Consider the following 24,647-nt stretch of genomic DNA (forward strand, 5'->3'; position numbering starts at 1 on the left):
TTTAGGAAGTACGGTATTGCATTTCATTTTTATGCCGATGATTGCCAGATTTATTTTCCTATGGCACAAAATACCACGGTTCAACGTCTCATTGACTGCCTGCACGACATCAAAGCCTGGCTTTCAGCTAACTTCCTGAGCCTAAATGAAGATAAAACAGAAGTTATGTTGTTCGGTCCAAGTCGCTCTCCCTCCCCCAACGTGGACCTCGGCATTCTGTCCCCGTATCTTAGTGACTGTGTCACAAACCTGAGGGTAAAGTTCCACTCAGATTTTAAATTCGAACAACAAATCAGCAGCGTCGTACAAAAAAGCTTTTATCAATTACGCCAAATAGCGAAAGTGAAACCGCTTCTATCAGGACATGATCTTGAGAAATTAATCCACGCCTTTATCTCGACTCGTCTAGACCAGTGGTCCTCAACCTTTTTGTAGCTGCGGGGGGGGGGGACAAAATTGATTTTTTGTTTTTTATTTTATTTTTTTATAAAGAAATACAATCATGTGTGCTTACGGACTGTATCCCTGCAGACTGTATTGATATACATTGATATATAGTGTATATATTCTGTTTTTATGTAGATTTAATACAAAAAAAAATAAAATAATATATATATATATATATATATATATATATATATATATCCATCCATCCATCCATCCATCTTCTTCCGCTTATCCGAGGTCGGGTCGCGGGGGCAGCAGCCTAAGCAGGGAAGCCCAGACTTCCCTCTCCCCAGCCACTTCGTCCAGCTCTTCCTGTGGGACCCCGAGGCGTTCCCAGGCCAGCCGGGAGACATAGTCTTCCCAACGTGTCCTGGGTCTTCCTCGCGGCCTCCTACCGGTCGGACGTGCCCTAAACACCTCCCTAGGGAGGCGTTCGGGTGGCATCCTGACCAGATGCCCGAACTACCTCATCTGGCTCCTCTCGATGTGGAGGAGCAGTGGCTTTACTTTGAGCTCCCCCCGGATGACAGAGCTTCTCACCCTATCTCTAAGGGAGAGCCCCGCCACCCGGCGGAGGAAACTCATTTCAGCCGCTTGTACCCGTGATCTTGTCCTTTCGGTCATAACCCAAAGCTCATGACCATAGGTGAGGATGGGAACGTAGATCGACCGGTAAATTGAGAGCTTTGCCTTCCGGCTCAGCTCGATACAGCGTCCGCATTACTGAAGACGCCGCACCAATCCGCCTGTCGATCTCACGATCCACTCTTCCCTCACTCCTGAACAAGACTCCCAGGTACTTGAACTCCTCCACTTGGGGCAAGATCTCCTCCCCAACCCGGAGATGGCACTCCACCCTTTTCCGGGCGAGAACCATGGACTCGGACTTGGAGGTGCTGATTCTCATCCCAGTCGCTTCACACTCGGCTGCGAACCGATCCAGTGAGAGCTGAAGATCCTGGCCAGATGAAGCCATCAGGACCACATCATCTGCAAAAAGCAGAGACCTAATCCTGCAGCCACCAAACCAGATCCCCTCAATGCCTTGACTGCGCCTAGAAATTCTGTCCATAAAAGTTATGAACAGAATCGGTGACAAAGGGCAGCCTTGGCGGAGTCCAACCCTCACTGGAAACGTGTCCGACTTACTGCCGGCAATGCGGACCAAGCTCTGGCACTGATCATACAGGGAGCGGACTGCCACAATCAGACAGTCCGATACCCCATACTCTCTGAGCACTCCCCACAGGACTTCCCGGGGTACACGGTCGAATGCCTTCTCCAAGTCCACAAAACACATGTAGACTGGTTGGGCAAACTCCCATGCACCCTCAAGGACCCTGCCGAGAGTATAGAGCTGGTCCACAGTTCCACGACCAGGACGAAAACCACACTGTTCTTCCTGAATCCGAGGTTCGACTATCCGGCGTAGCCTCCTCTCCAGTACACCCGAATAGACCTTACCGGGAAGGCTGAGGAGTGTGATCCCACGATAGTTAGAACACACCCTCCGGTTCCCCTTCTTAAAGAGAGGAACCACCACCCCGGTCTGCCAATCCAGAGGTACCGCCCCCGATGTCCACGCGATGCTGCATATATATATATATATATATATATATATATATATATATATATATATATTTATTTTTATTTTTTTTATTTTTTTTTCTTGTGCGGCCCGGTACCAATCCGTCCGCGGCCCAGTGGTTGGGGACCACTGGTCTAGACTACTGCAATGCCCTGTACGTAGGCATTAGCCAGGCCTGCAGCTCGTGCAGAACTCTGCTGCTCTGCTGCTCTTCCTGTTTTTAAATCTCTCTTAAAAACATACTTTTATTCCATGGCTTTTAACACTGAGTGATATCCATCCTGCTATGGCACCCCATAATACACCTGCTGTGAACCTGTTTTTATGTTCTATTTATTTGAGTTATTTATTTTTTATCGTGCTCTGTTTGTGTTGTGTTGTGTTTGCTCGGTTCTCGTATTATCTTTTAACCTGCCCATTGTACAGCACTTTGGCTACCCCTGTGGTACATTTTAAATGTGCTTTATAAATAAAGTTGATTTGGTTTGATTTGACCTGTACGGCTGTTGACCAAGTATCATACTTGCCAACTCTCCCGGATTTTCCGGGAGACTCCCAAAATTCAGCGCCTCTCCCGAAAACCTCCCGGGACAAATTTTCTCCCGAAGATCTCCCGAAATTCAGGCGGAGCTGGAGGCCACGCCCCCTCCAGCTCCATCCATGCGGACCTGAGTGACGTGTTGACAGCCTGTTCTCACATCCGCTTTCCCACCATATAAACAGCTAATGATGGAGGGCGAGTTCTTGGTTTCTTATGTGGGTTTATTGTTAGGCAGTTTCATTAACGTCCTCCCAGCGCGGTAACAACACACAACAACAGCAGTCAAGTTTTCGTCCCCCGTAAAGCAGTTCGTCTGCCGTAAACAGCAATGTTGTGACACTTTTAAACAGGACAATACTGCCATCTACTGTACATGCATATGTGACCCACCCATAATGTGTCACATTTTTGTGTTGATTTATTTATTTTATTTTGTAGTTTGAATTCGTTTTTGGAGCTGTCATTACACATTTATCAGTATTCACATTGGTCAGTAGGGGGCAGTAGGGCGTTTCTTCCCAATTGAATGCTATCACCTGCAGACCGGAAGTGTCTTGTCATTCTGATGAGCGCGACCAGTCTGTGAACAATTGAAACGTCCTGTGTGCTTTTTCCTCCTGTATAACAGGTTAGTTTTGGTGAATCAACTCACTGAATAATATCCATGTGATCTTTATAAGTTTAAGTACACATTCTGATGGTGGAGCATAACTCTAAAGTGTTTGTGAGTTGTAGTTTGTATTTGTGAATGAATCCAGTGCACAGCTGCAGTAATCAATACAAAAAGGCGACGTGAGTGCGCAATGTTTGTATAGGAACTTCTGATCCTAATTCAGACTCCCAAATTAGAGCTCCCGTTTTCTTATTGATTTTATAATGTATATTTGTATAATGTGTGTGTTCTGAAATATCAATCAATCAATCAATCAATGTTTATTTATATAGCCCTAAATCACAAGTGTCTCAAAGGGCTGCACAAGCCACAACGACATCCTCGGTACAAAGCCCACATAAGGGCAAGGAAAAACTCACCCCAGTGGGACGTCGATGTGAATGACTATGAGAAACCTTGGAGAGGACCGCATATGTGGGTAACCCCCCCCCCTCTAGGGGAGACCGAAAGCAATGGATGTCGAGTGGGTCTGACATAATATTGTGAGAGTCCAGTCCATAGTGGATCCAACATAATAGTAAGAGTCCAGTCCATAGTGGGGCCAGCAGGACACCATCCCGAGCGGAGACGGGTCAGCAGCGCAGAGATGTTCCCAGCCGATGCACAGGCGAGCGGTCCACCCCGCTGTCCACTCTCTGTCCCAAATAGGGACAGAGAATAGAACTACGATGGACAATTCAACCCTTAACTCAACAATGAGTAGATGAGTGTTAAGTGTGTGTAAATGTGTAAATAAATGAACACTGAAATTCAAGTATTTCTTTTATTTATTTATTTTTATATATATATATATATATATATATATATATATATATATATATATATATATATATATATATATATATATACATATATATATATATATATATATATATACTGTATATATATGTAATAATATATATATATATATATAGCTAGAATTCACTGAAAGTCAAGTATTTCTTATATATATATCTTAACCACGCCCCCCGCCCCACCCCCAACCACGCCCCCCACCTCCCGAAATCGGAGGTCTCAAGGTTGGCAAGTATGCCAAGTATGCCTTGCATTCACTTGTGTGTGTGAAAAGCCGTAGATATTATGTGACTGGGCCGGCACGCAAAGGCAGTACCTTTAAGGTTTATTGGCGCTCTGTACTTCTCCCTACGTCCGTGTACACAGCGGCGTTTTAAAAAGTCATACATTTGACTTTTTGAAACCGATGCCGATCATTTCCGATATTACATTTTAAAGCATTTATCGGCCGATAATATCGGCAGCCCAATATTATTGGACATCCCTAGTTATAATAGACATTTTTGTCCATTTGCTTGCAGTCTTAGTCTTCAAGCTGCCAGGGAGTGCCAGGGGAAAGTGAAGCTGCAGGAGCAGGCATTCCGCTCGGCCTCCAGGGAGTTCCAGCAGTGGCTGGTCAATGCCAAGATCAACACGGCCAAGTGCTTCGACGCACCCCAGAATCTCACCGAGGCTTCATCCAGCTTGCAAAAGATTCAGGTAACGGTTAAGATAGCGGATTACTCCAGTGTATGTTAGCTCAGAACCTCTTTCTCTTCCCTAGGAGTTCCTCAGCGACAAAGATCTCGGTCAGTCCAAGCTGAACGCTGTGATCTTCAATGGCGAGCTTCTCTCCACCATCGCGTCTAAAGACAAAGTGGACTCGGTTCGGACAAAGTCTAGCAATGCCCGAGAGGACTGGAAAAACATCATGTCCAATCTTCACAACAGAGAAATAAACTTACAGGTAAGCATCTGTTGAGAGTAAGGTTGTATTCAATGTGTAAGATGCAATTTTCCTGAATTGGTTGATTATTTCCAGTCTTATTTTTAGTCATTTTCATCGTTTTTATGATGCAAAGTAGCACCTGACATTAATTACTTGAGATAGGACTTTGATACAAATGTATTCATGATTGGGTGACGCAGCGTGCCGGAAGTTTTGACTTATTTTGATTACCCTATTTTCCGGACCATAGGACGCACCGGATTATAAGGCGCACTGTCGATGAGCGGGTCTAGTCAGGTCTATTTTCATACAAAAGGTGCACCGGATTATAGGGCGCATTAAAGGAGTCATATTATGATTTTTTTCTAAATGTAAAAGACTTCCTTGTGGTCTACATCAGTGGTCCCCAACCTTTTTGTAGCTGCGGACCGGTCAACGCTTGAAAATTTGTCCCGCGGACCGGGGTGGGTTTTTTATTTTATTTTATTTTTTTATTTTTTATTTTTTATAAAGAAATACAATCATGTGTGCTTACGGACTGTATACCTGCAGACTGTATTGATATACATTGATATATAGTGTATATATTGTGTTTTTATGTTGATTTAATAAAAAATAATATATATATATATATATATATATATATATATATATATATATATATATATATATATATATATATATATATATATTAGAGATGCGCGGATAGGCAATTATTTAATCCGCAACCGCATCACAAAAGTCGTCAACCATCCGCATCCACCCGAACTAACATTTAATCAAAACCGCACCCGCCCGTTGTTATATATCTAATATAGACGATGCAAAGCATTAGTGAGGTTATAAAGCTTTTGCCTGTTAAAGAAAGGAGACTGATCCAATGCAGCAGAGACATTCAATGCGTGCCACGCTGTCACGGCCCAGACGCACACCAGTGCGCAATCATATGGGAGCCGCGCTGAGCGCACCTCCAAGCGCGTCTCGCTGCCGGCGACGGCCGGGTATGGGCCCGACGCTCCAGCGCCATCCATTTTCAGGGCTAGTTGATTCGGCAGGTGGGTTGTTACACACTCCTTAGCGGGTTCCGACTTCCATGGCCACCGTCCAGCTGCTGTCTATATCAACCAGGGTGAGCCCCACCCCTTTCGTGAGCGCACTGCGCGCGGAGTGACCCCTGTTACGCGCCCCCGGCAACGGGGGTGGCGGGCAGGTAAGCTGCGCGGGCGGAGCGCGCGGAGTGACCCGTGTTACGAGCCCCCGGCCACGGGGGTGGCGGGCAGGTAAGCTGCTTACCTGCTGTGCGTGACGCCGGCCGCGGCGAAGGCGGACGAGGCGGGGTGTCGGTGCGGTGGGCGCGGTGGTGACCCTGGACGTGCGTCGGGCCCTTCTCGCGGATCGCCTCAGCTACGGCTCCCGGTGGGGCCCTCTCGGGGGAAGGGGCCTCGGTCCCGGACCCCGGCGAGGCGTCCCTTCTCCGCTCCGTAAAAGTGTCCATCTCTTTTTTTTTTTTTCTTCTGTTGTGGCATATGCTGCAGGTGCCTGCTCGTTTTTCGTATGTGGGTAACAACATTTAACTATGTATATATATTTCCCAATTGGTTTAACTGCCACCCACCTGAATCTATTTAAAATCTAATTTTTTTTTTATTTCAACCGCCCGACCCGACCCGACCCGCGGATAAAATCTAATTTTTTTTTATTTCATCCGCCCGATCCGCGGATAATCCGGTATATATATATATATATATATATAATAAAATAAATATATATATATATATATATATATATATATATATATATATATATATATATATATATATATACATATAATATAAATAAATAAAAAAATATATATATATATATACATATATAGCTAGAATTCACTGAACGTCAAGTATTTCTTATATATATATATATGAAATACTTGACTTGGTGAATTCTAGCTGTAAATATACTCCTCCCCTTTTAGCCACGCCCCCCAACCACGCCCCCGTCCTACCCCGACCACGCCCCCTCCCCCCACCTCCCGAAATCGGAGGTCTCAAGGTTGGCAAGTATGGGTATATGTAATGTAGTAACATTCATGATAACATGTTATAGTCACGTATTTTGCTCATTTTAAGCATATGGCGGCTTATTAATTTCACGGACGCATCAAAACGCATCCAATCATGCCAGAAGAGGGGGCATCTATCTACCAAGCCAAAATGCTGTACTTTAAGTCTGAAGTGTGCCATAGGTGCTGCGGCACAATTGGAGATAACGGATGAGATGTTCTTGGTGTGTGCTTCAGAACCTCGTGTCTCAGATGAAGGACTTCGAAGCGAGCGCTGAGCCTCTCCAAGAGTGCCTGAACGCCACCGAGCTGACCGTGCAGGAGAGCAGCACGCGCCTTCACGACCTCACGGCCAAGAAGCTGGAACTCCACAAACTCCAGGTAGGAATCATTAGAAGGAGTTTATTCGTCTCCCGCCACCATCATCATTCCATCCGGAGGGTTCCACTTATAGTGGTGGTCAAAAGTGTACATAGACTTGTAAAGAACATCATGTCATGGCTGTCTGGACTTTACAATCATTTCTACAACTCTTATTTTTTTGTGATGTAGTGATTGGAGCACATACTTGTTGGTCACAAAAAACATTCATGAAGTTCGCTTATTTTATGAATTTATTATGGCTCTACTGAAAATGTGCTGGGTCAAAAGTATACATACAGCAATGTTAATATTTGCTTACATGTCCCTTGGCAAGTTTACCTGCAATAAGGCGCTTTTGGTAGCCATCCACAAGCTTCTGCTTGACCACTTGACCACTAAATTGCTGCAGTTCAGCTAAATGTGTTGCTTTTCTGACACGGACTTGTTTCTTCAGCATTGTCCACACCTTTAAGTCAGGCCATACAGCTCAATTTTTGTTTCATCTGACCACAGAACTTTCCTCCACAAGGTCTTATCTTTGTCCATGTCAGATGAAACAAAAAATGGAGCTGTTTGGCCACAATACCCAGCAATATGTTTGGAGGAGAAAAGGTGAGGCCTTTAATCCCAGGAACACCATGCCAAACCGTCAAGCATGGTGGTGGTAGTATTATGCTCTGGACCTGTTTTGCTGCCAATGGAACTGCTGCTTTAAATGGGACAATGAAAAAGGAGGATTACCTCCAAATTCAAGTCTTTTAACATTTTCTATTAAAAAAAATTCCCGCTTTTCCCAAAATTCAACACATTTTCATGAAATGTCCCATTGAAATCAATGAGACATTTTTCAAAGTTCCACAATTTTTCATCCGATTTCAAACCGTTCCAACTCCAAAATATTCAACATTTTCAAAAATTGTGTGCTCTCCTTCAAGCATTTCAAAAAAAAAATCCTGAATTTCCAAGAATTCCCAGTTTTCAGGGACATTTTTTCCCCATTCAAAATGAATGGGACATTTTTCCAAGTTGTGCAATTTCCACATTTTTCAACCCATTCCACCTTCAACACATTCCACTCATTCTGGACATTCAAACTATCATTTTTCCAAGTTCAAAAAAATTCCAGGATTTTCCAGAATTCCATTTTTTGCAGAGCCCTATTTCCACCCTTTTTTCTGGCGACTACTTTTCAACCCACTTCAACCGTCAAATAATTCTTCTTAATCAGGACAAAAAAACAAAGTTTGTTGAACTGGAAAAATTCCCACAATGGAACTGCTGCTTTAAATGGGACAATGAAAAATGAGGATTAAATCCAAATTCAAGTCTTTTAACATTTTCTATAAAAAAAAAATTCCCACTTTTCCCAAAATTCAACACATTTTCATGAAATGTCCCATTGAAATCAATGAGACATTTCCACAAATTCCACAATTTTTCATCTGATTTCAAACCGTTCCAACTCCAAAATATTCAACATTTTCAAAAATTGTGTGCTCTCCTTCAACCATTTTTAAAAAAATCCCAGACTTCCAAGAATTCCCAGTTTTCAGGGACATTTTTCCCCATTCAAAATGAATGGGACATTTTTCCAAGTTGTGCAATTTCCACATTTTTCAACCCATTCCACCTTCAACACATTCCACTCATCCTGGACATTCAAACTATCATTTTTCCAAGTTCAAAAAAATTCCAGGATTTCCAGAATTCCATTTTTTGCAGAGCCCTATTTCCACCCTTTTTTCTGGCGACTACTTTTCAACCCACTTCAACCGTCAAATAATTCCTCTTAATCAGGACAAAAAAATGAAGTTGTTTGTTGAACTGAAAAATTTCCCACAATGGAACTGCTGCTTTAAATGGGACAATGAAAAAGGAGGATTACCTCCAAATTCAAGTCTTTTAACATTTTCTATTAAAAAAATTCCCGCTTTTCCCAAAATTCAACACATTTTCATGAAATGTCCCATTGAAATCAATGAGACATTTTTCAAAGTTCCACAATTTTTCATCCGATTTCAAACCGTTCCAACTCCAAAATATTCAACATTTTCAAAAATTGTGTGCTCTCCTTCAACCATTTTTAAAAAAATCCCAGATATCCAAGAATTCCCAGTTTTCAGGGACATTTTTCCCCATTCAAAATGAATGGGACATTTTTCCAAGTTGTGCAATTTCCACATTTTTCAACCCATTCTAACCATTCCACCTTCAGCACATTCCACTCATCCTGGACATTCAAACTATCATTTTTCCAAGTTCAAAAAAATTCCAGGATTTCCAGAATTCTATTTTTTGCAGAGCCCTATTTCCACCCTTTTTTCTGGCGACTACTTTTCAACCCACTTCAACCGTCAAATAATTCCTCTTAATCAGGACAAAAAAATGAAGTTGTTTGTTGAACTGAAAAATTTCCCACAATGGAACTGCTGCTTTAAATGGGACAATGAAAAAGGAGGATTACCTCCAAATTCAAGTCTTTTAACATTTTCTATAAAAAAAAATTCCCGCTTTTCCCAAAATTCAACACATTTTCATGAAATGTCCCATTGAAATCAATGAGACATTTTTCAAAGTTCCACAATTTTTCATCCGATTTCAAACCGTTCCAACTCCAAAATATTGAACATTTTCAAAAATTGTGTGCTCTCCTTCAAGCATTTAAAAAAAAAAATCCCGAATTTCCAAGAATTCCCAGTTTTCAGGGACATTTTTTCCCCATTCAAAATGAATGGGACATTTTTCCAAGTTGTGCAATTTCCACATTTTTCAACCCATTCCACCTTCAACACATTCCACTCATCCTGGACATTCAAACTATCATTTTTCCAAGTTCAAAAAAATTCCAGGATTTCCAGAATTCTATTTTTTGCAGAGCCCTATTTCCACCCTTTTTTCTGGCGACTACTTTTCAACCCACTTCAACCGTCAAATAATTCCTCTTAATCAGGACAAAAAAATGAAGTTGTTTGTTGAACTGAAAAATTTCCCACAATGGAACTGCTGCTTTAAATGGGACAATGAAAAAGGAGGATTAGCTCCAAATTGTTCAGGACAAGCTAAAATCATCCGCCCGGAGGTTGGATCTTGGGCACATTTGGTTGTTCCAACAGGACAATGACCTCACACACCTCAAAAGTGGTAAAGGAATGGCTAAATCAGGCTAGAATGAAGGTTTTAGAATGGCCTTCCCAAAGTCCTGACTTAAAGGTGTGGACAATGCTGAAGAAACAAGTTCATGTCAGAAAAGCAACACATTTAACTGAACTGCAGCAATTTTGTGGTCAAGCAGAAGCTTGTGGATGGCTACCAAAAGTGCCTTATTGCAGGTAAACTTGCCAAGGGACATGTAAGCAAATATTAACATTGCTGTATGTATACTTTTGACCCTCACATTTTCAGTAGAGCCATAATAAATTCATAAAAGAAGCAAACTTCATGAATGTTTTTTGTGACCAACAAGTATGTGCTCCAATCACACAATTTCTATTCTATTCTACTGAAAATGTGAGCAAATGTGCTGGGTCAAAAGTATACATACAGCAATGTTAATATTTGCTTACATGTCCCTTGGCAAGTTTACCTGCAATAAGGCACTTTTGGTAGCCATCCACAAGCTTCTGCTTGACCACTTGACCACTAAATTGCTGCAGTTCAGCTAAATGTGTTGACATGGACTTGTTTCTTCAGCATTGTCCACACCTTTAAGTCAGGACTTTGGGAAGGCCATTCTAAAACCTTCATTCTAGCCTGATTTAGCCATTCCTTAATGTGTGTTTGGGGTCATTGTCCTGTTGGAACACCCAACTGCGCCCAAGACCCATTTTTGTCAGAATAATTGTATCTGCGTTATCACAAAACTTTGTGTTTCAATGAGTTCCCGGCGAGCAGACATAAGCTGTCTTTGATCTTACCAATCAAAAGGCTTGTAAACCTCCACTGTGTAGGACATACTTGCCAACCCTCCCGGATTTTCCGGGAGACTCCCGAAATTCAGCGCCTCTCCCGAAAACCTCCCGGGACAAATTTTCTCCCGAAAATCTCCCGAAATTCAGGCGGAGCTGGAGGCCACGCCCCCTCCAGCTCCATGCGGACCTGAGTCCACTTTCCCACAATATAAAGAACGTCTACAGTAAAGCAGTCCGTCTGCCGTAAACAGCAATGTTGTGACACTCTTAAACAGGACAATACTGCCATCTAGTGCATTTGATGAAAGCACTTTTGTGCGTGCCACACAGCAATGCATCATCAGAGGGGGCGTTCAGCATGGTTAGAAAGATAGTGACAGAGAATAGAACAAGGATGGACAATTCAACCCTTAACTCAACAATGAGTAGATGAGTGTTATGTGTGTGTATATGTGTAAATAAATGAACACTGAAATTCAAGTATTTCTTTTATATATATATATATATATATATATATATATATATATATATATATATATATATATATATATATATAGCTAGAATTCACTGAAAGTCAATTATTTCTTATATATATATATATATATATATATATATATATATATATATACATATATAACCATCCATCCATCCATCCATTTACTACCGCTTATTCCCTTCGGGGTCGCGGGGATATATATATATATATATATATATATATATATATATATATATATGAAATACTTGACTTGGTGAATTCTAGCTGTAAATATACTCCTCCCCTCTTAACCACGCCCCCAACCACGCCCGCCGCACTCACCCCCCACCTCCCGAAATTGGAGGTCTCAAGGTTGGCAAGTATGGTGTAGGATGGGAAGCGACATGAATGTGTCGGTTTCTTTGATGTATTGTAATCCACAGGAAGATTTTGTCTTGACCCGAGATTTATAAAGCGGAGAGGAAGCAGGACCTGGCTCCCCTCCAGGCACCTTTTCTTTGAACTGTTTTATAACCAAAGGCAACAGCTGTTTACGACCCCCCTTCCTTTAGAAACAGCTGTTGCCATGTAATCAGGGAAAGTCCAAATAAAAGAGGATACGTACACTCTTTCGTCAGAGCATGGTGGGACACTGTGAAGGGTACAGGTCTACGGCATGGCGTAGTGGGTAGAGCAACCGTGCCAGAAACCTGAGGGTTGCAAGTTCACTCCCCACCTCTTACCATCCAAAAAATCGCTGCCGTTGTGTCCTTGGGCGGGACACTTCACCCTTTGCCCCCGGTGCCACTCACACCGGTGAATTGAATGAAGAATGATAGGTGGTGGTCGGAGGGGCCGTTGGCGCAAATTGCAGCCACGCTTCCGTCAGTCTACCCCAGGGCAGCTGTGGCTATATAAGTAGCTTACCACCACCAGGTGTGAATGATTGATGGGTTCTACATGTAAAGCGACTTTGGGTACTTAGAAAAGCGCTATATAAATCCCAGTTATTATTATTATTATTATTACGCGTTTCTCCTCATTGAGCCAAATTGAATTCTGTCTCTGTTTGATTCCTTGCTTCTTTGTCTGTTTAATAGATGTCATCAGTGTTTGAACCTGACAATTTTAGCTTGTCCTGAAGAATTTGGAGGTAATCCTCCTTTTTCATTGTCCCATTTACTTTCTGTAAAGCACCAGTTCCATTGGCAGCAAAACAGGCCCAGAGCATAATACTACCACCACCATGCTTGACGGTAGGTTTGGTGTTCCTGGGATTAAAGGCCTCACCTTTTATCCTCCAAACATATTGCTGGGTATTGTGGCCAAACAGCTCCATTTTTGTTTCATCTGACATCAAATGGACAAAGATAAGACTGTAGAGGTTGCCCTCTAGTGGGTTCTTCGGACCACCACACACTGCCAGGAGAGCATGGATTTCAGGGTACAACACTTTTTTATTTTCATAAATGAGGAGAGACATTCTCTTTGTTCGTGTCTCTCTCTCTGGCTCCCACTCCAACTCCAACCACCTGTCTCATCCCGGCTGCTGCTAATAAAGGCGACAGGTGATCAGATCATACTTGCCAACCCTCCCGAATTTTCCGGGAGACTCCCGAATTTCAGTGCCTCTCCCGAAAATCTCCCTGCACAACCATTCTCCCGAATTTCTCCCGATTTCCAGCCGGACTTAAGGCACGCCCCCTCCAGGTCCGTGCGGACTTGAGTGAGGACAGCCTGTCGTCACGTCCGCTTGGCCAACCAAAAAGTAACCACAGAACACTATACCGTGTAGAGGTTCTGTGGTTACTTTTTGGTTGGCCAACGGTTTACGTTGTATTGCGCACCCTGACGGCAAGTGTGGGAGTCGGTTCTGAAGTATGAAGTAAAGAGACGTAACTTCGTCACCTCGCCTGGTTATTGACTCCCCACCCAGAATATTACACTGCCCATACCTATGCTCCTTCAAAGGCTGTGCTACTGGCTGCAAAGCATTGCACTTTCAAATACAACAATGAGTAGAGAGGAGTGTTATGTGTGTGTATATGTGTAAATAAATGAACACTGAAATTCAAGTATTTATTTTATTTATATGTATATATATATATATATATATAATAAAATACATATATATATATATATATATATATATATATATATATATATATATATATATATATATATATATATAGCTAGAATTCACTGAAAGTCAAGTATTTATTTTATTTATTTATTTATATATATATATATATTGTCGGAGGCAGATATTTACATATATCCGAATTTTAGTGTTACTTATTTTCTCTTTCTGTTTCTCTGCAAGTAAACTGTGTGTGTTAACCTTGAATTCTTTGGAATGTGTTTTGACTAGCATGTGTTTTGACTAGGGAGAGGGGAGAGGAGAGAGGGTTTTGGGGTCGGGAAGACAGACCATTTTGGCGGCGCGATAGAATGTTCTATGCTGGACTGGTCTCAAATGTATATCTGCAAAGCTTTGAAAATATACAACAAAATACCTATTCTGTCTCTGGTGGTTTTTCTACTCAGCTTTAAGTGTCGTAAAGAGCTTGGGAGCGAATTCCCTGGGAGGAACAACTGGTCCAAAACGCAACAATATATACAGGTAAAAGCCAGTAAATTAGAATATTTTGAAAAACTTGATTTATTTCAGTAATTGCATTCAAAAGGTGTAACTTGTACATTATATTTATTCATTGCACACAGACTGATGCATTCAAATGTTTATTTCATTTAATTTTGATGATTTGAAGTGGCAACAAATGAAAATCCAAAATTCCGTGTGTCACAAAATTAGAATATTACTTAAGGCTAATACAAAAAAGGGATTTTTAGAAATGTTGGCCAACTGAAAAGTATGAAAATGAAAAATATGAGCATGTACAATACTCAATACTTGGTTGGAGCTCCTTTTGCCTCAATTACTGCGTTAATGCGGCGTGGCATGGAGTCGATGAGTTTCTGGCACTGCTCAGGTGTTATGAGAGCCCAGGTTGCTCTGATAGTGGCCTTCAACTCTTCTGCGTTTTTGGGTCTGGCATTCTGCATCTTCCTTTTCACAATACCCCACAGATTTTCTATGGGGCTAAGGTCAGGGGAGTTGGCGGGCCAATTTAGAACAGAAAGACCATGGTCCGTAAACCAGGCACGGGTAGATTTTGCGCTGTGTGCAGGCGCCAAGTCCTGTTGGAACTTGAAATCTCCATCTCCATAGAGCAGGTCAGCAGCAGGAAGCATGAAGTGCTCTAAAACTTGCTGGTAGACGGCTGCGTTGACCCTGGATCTCAGGAAACAGAGTGGACCGACACCAGCAGATGACATGGCACCCCAAACCATCACCCAACCATGCAAATTTTGCATTTCCTTTGGAAATCGAGGTCCCAGAGTCTGGAGGAAGACAGGAGAGGCACAGGATCCACGTTGCCTGAAGTCTAGTGTAAAGTTTCCACCATCAGTGATGGTTTGGGGTGCCATGTCATCTGCTGGTGTCGGTCCACTCTGTTTCCTGAGATCCAGGGTCAACGCAGCCGTCTACCAGCAGGTTTTAGAGCACTTCATGCTTCCTGCTGCTGACCTGCTCTATGGAGATGGAGATTTCAAGTTCCAACAGGACTTGGCGCCTGCACACAGCGCAAAATCTACCCGTGCCTGGTTTACGGACCATGGTATTTCTGTTCTAAATTGGCCCGCCAACTCCCCTGACCTTAGCCCCATAGAAAATCTGTGGGGTATTGTGAAAAGGAAGATGCAGAATGCCAGACCCAAAAACGCAGAAGAGTTGAAGGCCACTATCAAAGCAACCTGGGCTCTCATAACACCTGAGCAGTGCCAGAAACTCATCGACTCCATGCCACACCGCATTAACGCAGTAATTGAGGCAAAAGGAGCTCCAACCAAGTATTGAGTATTGTACATGCTCATATTTTTCATTTTCATACTTTTCAGTTGGCCAACATTTCTAAAAATCCCTTTTTTGTATTAGCCTTAAGTAATATTCTAATTTTGTGACACACGGAATTTTGGATTTTCATTTGTTGCCACTTCAAATCATCAAAATTAAATGAAATAAACATTTGAATGCATCAGTCTGTGTGCAATGAATAAATATAATGTACAAGTTACACCTTTTGAATGCAATTACTGAAATAAATCAAGTTTTTCAAAATATTCTAATTTACTGGCTTTTACCTGTATATATTGTCTGAGGCAGATATTTACATACATCCGAATTTTAGTGTTACTTATTTTCTCTTTCTGTTTCTCTGCAAGTAAACTGTGTGTGTTAACCTTGAATTCTTTGGAATGTGTTTTGACTAGCATGTGTTTTGGCTAGGGAGAGGGGAGAGGAGAGAGGGTTTTGGGGTCGGTAAGACAGACCATTTTGGCGGCGCGATAGAATGTTCTATGCTGGACTGGTCTCAAATGTATATCTGCAAAGCTTTGAAAATATACAACAAAATACCTATTCTGTCTCTGGTGGTTTTTCTACTCAGCTTTAGTGTCGCAAAGAGCTTGGGAGCGACTTGTGACTTGAATTCCCTGGGAGGAACAACTGGTCCAAAACGCAACAATATATATATATACCGTATTTTCCGCACCATAAGGCGCCCTGGGTTATAAGCCGCGCCTTCAATGAACGGCATATTTCAAAACTTTGTCCACCTATAAGCCGCCCCGTGTTATAAGCCGCATCTAACTGCGCTAAAGGAATGTCAAAAAAACAGTCAAATAGGTCAGTCAAACTTTAATAATATATTAAAACCAGCGTGATGTGGGCGCGCATGGAGTCGTATATCAACATGGACGGAGCTGCGTGAAAAAAGCCACCCGGCCTCTTCGCGTAAACTTACCTTAACCACTCGCTCATCTTTTCTTCATCCATCCATCCCTTCGAGTTAGCTTTTATGATGACGCCGGCTGGAAAGGTCTCTTTTGGCAAGGTCTTCCTTTTGAATATCACCATGGGTGGAAGTTTCTGGCCATTAGCATGGCAAGCTAGAACCACAGTGAAGGATGACTTCTCATTCCCTGTGGTGCGAATATTCACCGTACGTGCTCCCGTTGTATCCACAGTGCGGTTCACAGGAATATCAAAAGTCAGTGGAACCTCGTCCATGTTGATAATGTTCTCTGGGCGGATCTTTTTTTCAGCTATCTTGTTTTTACAATATGCACGGAAAGTAGCCAGCTTTTCTTGAAAGTCTTTAGGCAGTTGCTGTGAAATAGTAATCCGTGTGCGGATGGAGAGATTGCGTCTTTTCATGAACCGGATCCCTGTCGCTTAGTAGGAGCCATTTTGTGGTCTTTACAGATGTAAACACACAAAGGAAATGAAACGTACGGTAATATCCGCGCGCTTTTTCTTCTTCTACGCGGGCGGGTGGTTGCTTACAGTAGAAGAAGAAGCGCTTCCTGTTCTATGGGGGCGGGTGCTTACCTTTGCGGTTGCTTGCGTAGAAGAAGAAGCACTTCCTCTTCTACGGGGAAAAAAGATGGCGGCTGTTTACCGTAGTTGCGAGATCGAAACTTTATGAAAATGAATCTTAATATTAATCCATATATAAAGCGCACCGGGTTATAAGGCGCACTGTCAGCTTTTGAGAAAATGTGTGGTTTTTAGGTGCGCCTTATAGTGCGGAAAATACGGTACTGTATATATAAGAAATACTTGAATTTCAGTGAATTCTAGCTATAAATATACTCCTCCCCTCCACCCCCAAACATCCTGAATTTGGAGGTCTCAAGATTGGCAAGTATGGATTAGATAACAAGGCCCACCTTGTTATCTATTTGTTGATTATTTCAACAGCGGTATCTACAATATTGTAGATACCGCTGTCTTCGAGGCCGGTCCTGGCACACCCCGTTCCGCAGCAGGCCCGCAGGCCACGCCCCCCTCCACAAAGACCTTCAGGAGGAAACTTCTGTGGTCAGATGAAACAAAAATTGAGCTGTTTGGCCACTCAGAGAAAAATAAGATTTGTAGAAATGATTGTAAAGTCCAGACAGCCATGACATGATGTTCTTTACAAGTGTATGTACACTTTTGACCACAACTGTATGCTCGCTGCCATCTTTTTGCTTATCTTTGCTCTGCTCACACATTACTGAGAATCCATTCATCCTCTTCCAGCTGTGTGTCATTCCCTTTTTTTTCCCCCCGCCATGTCGCATACCTCTAACCCGTGCTTTGATGTTTCTGGAGTCGGCTCGCGTGCTTCCTGTTGATAAGCCCGCTTGTGCTCTTCCAGTCTGTGCTGGAGGAGCTAGCCTCTCACCAAGTCCAGCTGAGCAGGCTGAAAGAGAAGGCCCAGCGTCTGTTGGACGAGCACGCCGCCGGCAAGAGTTTTGTGCACCGCGTGTCTCAGCTCTCTGCTCAGTTCCTTGCTTTAACCAACCTGACCAAGGTACAGTAACCACTACACCACTGTGCCGGCACGTGTTTCTGGAAGGGGGCGGGGGGTACTGTATTAGCAGGACTAAACTCACTTGATTGGTGATCTGGCTAATCGGGCGTCTTCCCGGACTGACAGGAGAAGGCGTCCAGGATTGACCGCATCGTGACGGAGCACCAGCTCTTCACTCACGGCTTGAAAGAGCTGCAGAACTGGGTGGCGGACACCAGCTACATGCTGCAGACGTACTGCGCCCCCACCGCCGACAAAAACGTCCTGGATAGCCGCATGATCAAGCTGGAGGTAGGAACCAGTAACTACCGCTTGTCTCTCTTGATGTCGTGTGTGTGTGTGGGGGGTTGGAGCCAATTCAGCTGCAGTTGGGCGGAAGGCAGTCCCTTTGGAGCCCTCACAAACGATCAAGAATCACAAAAATCCTTAACTTTACCAACTATATTGCCAATTAGGGTTGTATGGTATACCAGTACTAGTATAGCCATGGATGAAGTGCTGGCTGTCCAGAGTCAGGACCCGGGGTGGACCGCTCGCCACTATTATATTAGATCCACTATGGACTGGACTCTCACTATTATGTTGGATCCACTATGGACTGGACTCTCACACTATTATGTTAGATCCACTATGGACTGGACTCTCACACTATTATGTTAGAACCACTATGGACTGGACTCTCACTATTATGTTAGATCCACTATGGACTGAACTCTCTCACTATTATGTTAGATCCACTATGGACTGGACTCTCACACTATTATGTTAGATCCACTATGGACTGGACTCTCACACTATTATGTTAGAACCACTATGGACTGGACTCTCACTATTATGTTAGATCTACTATGGACTGGACTCTCACACTATTATGTTAGATCCACTATGGACTGGACTCTCACACTATTATGTTAGATCCACTATGGACTGGACTCTCACTATTATGTTAGATCCACTATGGACTGGACTCTCACTATTATGTTAGATCCACTATGGACTGGACTCTCTCACTATTATGTTAGATCCACTATGGACTGGACTCTCACTATTATGTTGGATCCACTATAGACTGGACCCTCACACTATTATGTTAGATCCACTATGGACTGGACTCTCACACTATAATATTGGATCCACTATGGACTGGACTCTCACTATTATGTTAGATCCACTATGGACTGGACTCTTACTATTATGTTGGATCCACTATGGACTGGACTCTCACTATTATGTTAGATCCACTATGGACTGGATTCTCACACTATTATGTTAGATCCACTATGGACTGGACTCTCACTATTATGTTGGATCCACTATGGACTGGACTCTCACACTATCATGTTAGATCCACTGTGGACTGGACTCTCACACTATCATGTTAGATCCACTATGGACTGGACTCTCACTATTATGTTAGATCCACTATGGACTGGACTCTCACACTATTATGTTAGATCCACTATGGACTGGACTCACACTATTATGTTAGATCCACTATGGACTGGACTCTCACTATTATGTTGGATCCACTATGGACTGGACTCTCACACTATTATGTTAGATCCACTATGGACTGGACTCTCACTATTATGTTAGATCCACTATGGACTGGACTCTCACACTATTATGTTAGATCCACGATGGACTGGACTCTCACACTATAATGTTAGATCCACTATGGACTGGACTCTCACTATTATGTTAGATCCACTATGGACTGGACTCTCACTATTATGTTAGATCCACTATGGACTGGACTCTCACTATTATGTTAGATCCACTATGGACTGGACTCTCACTATTATGTTGGATCCACTATGGACTGGACTCTCACACTATCATGTTAGATCCACTGTGGACTGGACTCTCACACTATCATGTTAGATCCACTATGGACTGGACTCTCACTATTATGTTAGATCCACTATGGACTGGACTCTCACACTATTATGTTAGATCCACTATGGACTGGACTCACACTATTATGTTAGATCCACTATGGACTGGACTCTCACTATTATGTTGGATCCACTATGGACTGGACTCTCACACTATTATGTTAGATCCACTATGGACTGGACTCTCACTATTATGTTAGATCCACTATGGACTGGACTCTCACACTATTATGTTAGATCCACTATGGACTGGACTTTCACTATTATGTTAGATCCACTATGGACTGGACTCTCACTATTATGTTAGATCCACTATGGACTGGACTCTCACACTATTATGTTAGATCCACTATGGACTGGACTCTCACCATTATGTTAGATCCACTATGGACTGGACTCTCACATTATTATGTTAGATCCACTATGGACTGGACTCTCACTATTATATTAGATCCACTATGGACTGGACTCTCACTATTAAGTTAGATCCACTATGGACTGGACTCTGACTATTATGTTAGATCCACTATGGACTGGACTCTCACTATTATATTAGATCCACTATGGACTGGACTCTCACTATTATGTTAGATCCACTATGGACTGGACTCTCACTATTATGTTAGATCCACTATGGACTGGACTCTCACACTATTATGTTAGATCCACGATGGACTGGACTCTCACACTATAATGTTAGATCCACTATGGACTGGACTCTCACTATTATGTTAGATCCACTATGGACTGGACTCTCACTATTATGTTAGATCCACTATGGACTGGACTCTCACTATTATGTTAGATCCACTATGGACTGGACTCTCACTATTATGTTAGATCCACTATGGACTGGACTCTCACTATTATGTTAGATCCACTATGGACTGGACTCTCACTATTATGTTAGATACACTATGGACTGGACTCTCACACTATTATGTTAGATCCACTATGGACTGGACCCTCACACTATTATGTTAGATCCACTATGGACTGGACTCTCACTATTAAGTTAGATCCACTATGGACTGGACTCTCACTATTATGTTAGATCCACTATAGACTGGACTCTCACTATTGTGTTAAATCCACTATGGACTTGACTTTCACACTGTTATGTTAGATCCACTATGGACTGGACTCTCACACTATTATGTTATATCCACTATGGACTGGACTCTCTCACTATTATGTTAGATCCACTATGGACTGGACTCTCACTATTATGTTAGATCCACTATGGACTGGACTCTCACTATTATGTTAGATCCACTATGGACTGGACTCTCAGACTATTATGTTAGATCCACTATGGACTGGACTCTCACACTATCATGTTAGATCCACTATGGACTGGACTCTCACTATTAAGTTAGATCCACTATGGACTGGACTCTCACTATTATGTTAGATCCACTATGGACTGGACTCTCACTATTATGTTAGATCCACTATGGACTGGACTCTCACACTATTATGTTAGATCCACTATGGACTGGACTCTCACACTATTATGTTAGATCCACTATGGACTGGACTCTCACACTATTATGTTAGATCCACTATGGACTGGACTCTCACACTATTATGTTAGATCCACTATGGACTGGACGCTCACACTATTATGTTAAATCCACTATGGACTGGACTCTCTCACTATTATGTTAGATCCACTATGGACTGGACTCTCACACTATTATGTTAGATCCACTATGGACTGGACTCTCACTATTATGTTAGATCCACTATGGACTGGACTCTCACACTATTATGTTAGATCCACTATGGACTGGACTCTCACACTATCATGTTAGATCCACTATGGACTGGACTCTCACTATTAAGTTAGATCCACTATGGACTGGACTCTCACACTATTATGTTAGATCCACTATGGACTGGACTCTCACACTATTATGTTAGATCCACTATGGACTGGACTCTCACTCTATTATGTTAGATCCACTATGGACTGGACTCTCACACTCTTATGTTAGATCCACTATGGACTGGACTTTCACACTGTTATGTTAGATCCACTATGGACTGGACTCTCACACTATTATGTTAGATCCACTATGGACTGGACTCTCACACTATTATGTTAGATCCACTATGGACTGGACTCTCACACTATTATGTTAGATCCACTATGGACTGGACTCTCACTATTATGTTAGATCCACTACGGACTGGACTCTCACTATTATGTTAGATCCACTATGGACTGGACTCTCACTATTATGTTAGATCCACTATGGACTGGACTCTCACACTATTATGTTAGATCCACTATGGACTGGACTCTCACACTATCATGTTAGATCCACTATGGACTGGACTCTCACTATTAAGTTAGATCCACTATGGACTGGACTCTCACACTATTATGTTAGATCCACTATGGACTGGACTCTCACACTATTATGTTAGATCCACTATGGACTGGACTCTCACTCTATTATGTTAGATCCACTATGGACTGGACTCTCACACTCTTATGTTAGATCCACTATGGACTGGACTTTCACACTGTTATGTTAGATCCACTATGGACTGGACTCTCACACTATTATGTTAGATCCACTATGGACTGGACTCTCACTATTATGTTAGATCCACTATGGACTGGACTCTCACACTATTATGTTAGATCCACTATGGACTGGACTCTCACTATTATGTTAGATCCACTACGGACTGGACTCTCACTATTATGTTAGATCCACTATGTACTGGACTCTCACTATTATGTTAGATCCACTATGGACTGGACTCTCACACTATTATGTTAGATCCACTATGGACTGGACTCTCACACTATTATGTTAGATCCACTATGGACTGGACTCACACTATTATGTTAGATCCACTATGGACTGGACTTTCACTATTATGTTAGATCCACTATGGACTGGACTCTCACACTATTATGTTAGATCCACTATGGACTGGACTCACACTATTATGTTGGATCCACTATGGACTGGACTCTCACACTATTATGTTAGATCCACTGTGGACTGGACTCTCACTATTATGTTAGATCCACTATGGACTGGACTCTCACTATTATGTTGGATCCACTATGGACTGGACTCACACTATTATGTTGGATCCACTATGGACTGGACTCTCACTATTATGTTAGATCCACTATGGACTGGATTCTCACACTATTATGTTAGATCCACTATGGACTGGACTCTCACTATTATGTTAGATCCACTATGGACTGGACTCTCACACTATTATGTTAGATCCACTGGACTGGACTCTCACACTATCATGTTAGATCCACTATGGACTGGATTCTCACTATTATGTTAGATCCACTATGGACTGGACTCTCACTATTATGTTAGATCCACTATGGACTGGACTCTCACTATTATGTTAGATCCACTATGGACTGGACTCTCACTATTATGTTAGATCCACTATGGACTGGACTCTCACTATTATGTTAGATCCACTATGGACTGGACTTTCACACTGTTATGTTAGATCCACTATGGACTGGACTCTCACACTATTATGTTAGATCCACTATGGACTGGACTCTCTCACTATTATGTTAGATCTACTATGGACTGGACTCTCACTATTATGTTAGATCCACTATGGACTGGACTCTCACACTATTATGTTAGATCCACTATGGACTGGACTCTCACACTATTATGTTAGATCCACTATGGACTGGACTCTCACACTATTATGTTAGATCCACTATGGACTGGACTCCCACACTATTATGTTAGATCCACTATGGACTGGACTCTCACACTATTATGTTAGATCCACTATGGACTGGACTCTCACTATTATGTTAGAATCTAACATAATAGAGAGAGTCCAGTCCATAGTGCATCTAACATAATAATGAGAGTCCAGTCCATAGTGGATCTAACATTATAGTGTGAGAGTCCAGTCCATAGTGGATCTAACATAATAGTGTGAGAGTCCAGTCCATAGTGGGTCTAACATAATAGTGAGAGTCCAGTCCATAGTGGATCTAACATAATAGTGAGAGTCCAGTCCATAGTGGATCTAACATAATAGTGAGAGTCCAGTTCATAGTGGATCTAACAGTTAGATCCACTATGGACTGGACTCTCACTATTATGTTGGCTCCACCCACATCTGCGGTCCTCTCCAAGGTTTCTCATAGTCATTCACATTGACATCCTAGTGAGTTGTGAGTTTTTTGTGTCATTGTCAGGTTCAAACACTGATGACATCTATTAAACAGACAAGAAGCAAGGAATCATACAGAGACAAAGTTAAATTTAGCTCAATGAGGAGAGACCTTTTGGGCTGTACTCTTAGTTACAAAACCAACCTACGCTCTTAGGTAACAGTCCCACGTGCTCCTCTATTTATTTGGGAGGTCCCTGGTTACATCACTGAGGCCGCCTCTAAAAGGAGTGGTCACACATGTCATGCAAAGCAGCTCCAGTACGCACAATATGTGACGGAATGTGCTGGGGGGGCCTGGTGATTCCGCCTTGTCTCTGCTTTGTCTGCGTGCTGTCGTCTTATCT

At 42.4% G+C, this 24,647-nt stretch overlaps 1 protein-coding gene across 11 annotated transcripts in view; it reads left to right on the forward strand.

Moving 5' to 3' along the window:
• syne1b (spectrin repeat containing, nuclear envelope 1b) overlaps positions 1–24,647 on the forward strand; it is a 469,384-nt gene that overhangs the window by 179,039 nt on the left and 265,698 nt on the right. For all 11 annotated transcript variants that reach the window (XM_072911924.1, XM_072911927.1, XM_061924513.1 and 8 more), the window contains 5 exons: positions 4,566–4,743; positions 4,808–4,990; positions 7,266–7,409; positions 18,044–18,199; positions 18,326–18,490. In XM_072911924.1, the coding sequence (XP_072768025.1) occupies positions 4,566–4,743; positions 4,808–4,990; positions 7,266–7,409; positions 18,044–18,199; positions 18,326–18,490 (826 nt within the window). The remainder of the gene's footprint in view (positions 1–4,565; positions 4,744–4,807; positions 4,991–7,265; positions 7,410–18,043; positions 18,200–18,325; positions 18,491–24,647) is intronic.

Source organism: Nerophis lumbriciformis, linkage group LG29, assembly GCF_033978685.3.
Source record: "Nerophis lumbriciformis linkage group LG29, RoL_Nlum_v2.1, whole genome shotgun sequence".
Taxonomy (NCBI): domain Eukaryota; kingdom Metazoa; phylum Chordata; class Actinopteri; order Syngnathiformes; family Syngnathidae; genus Nerophis; species Nerophis lumbriciformis.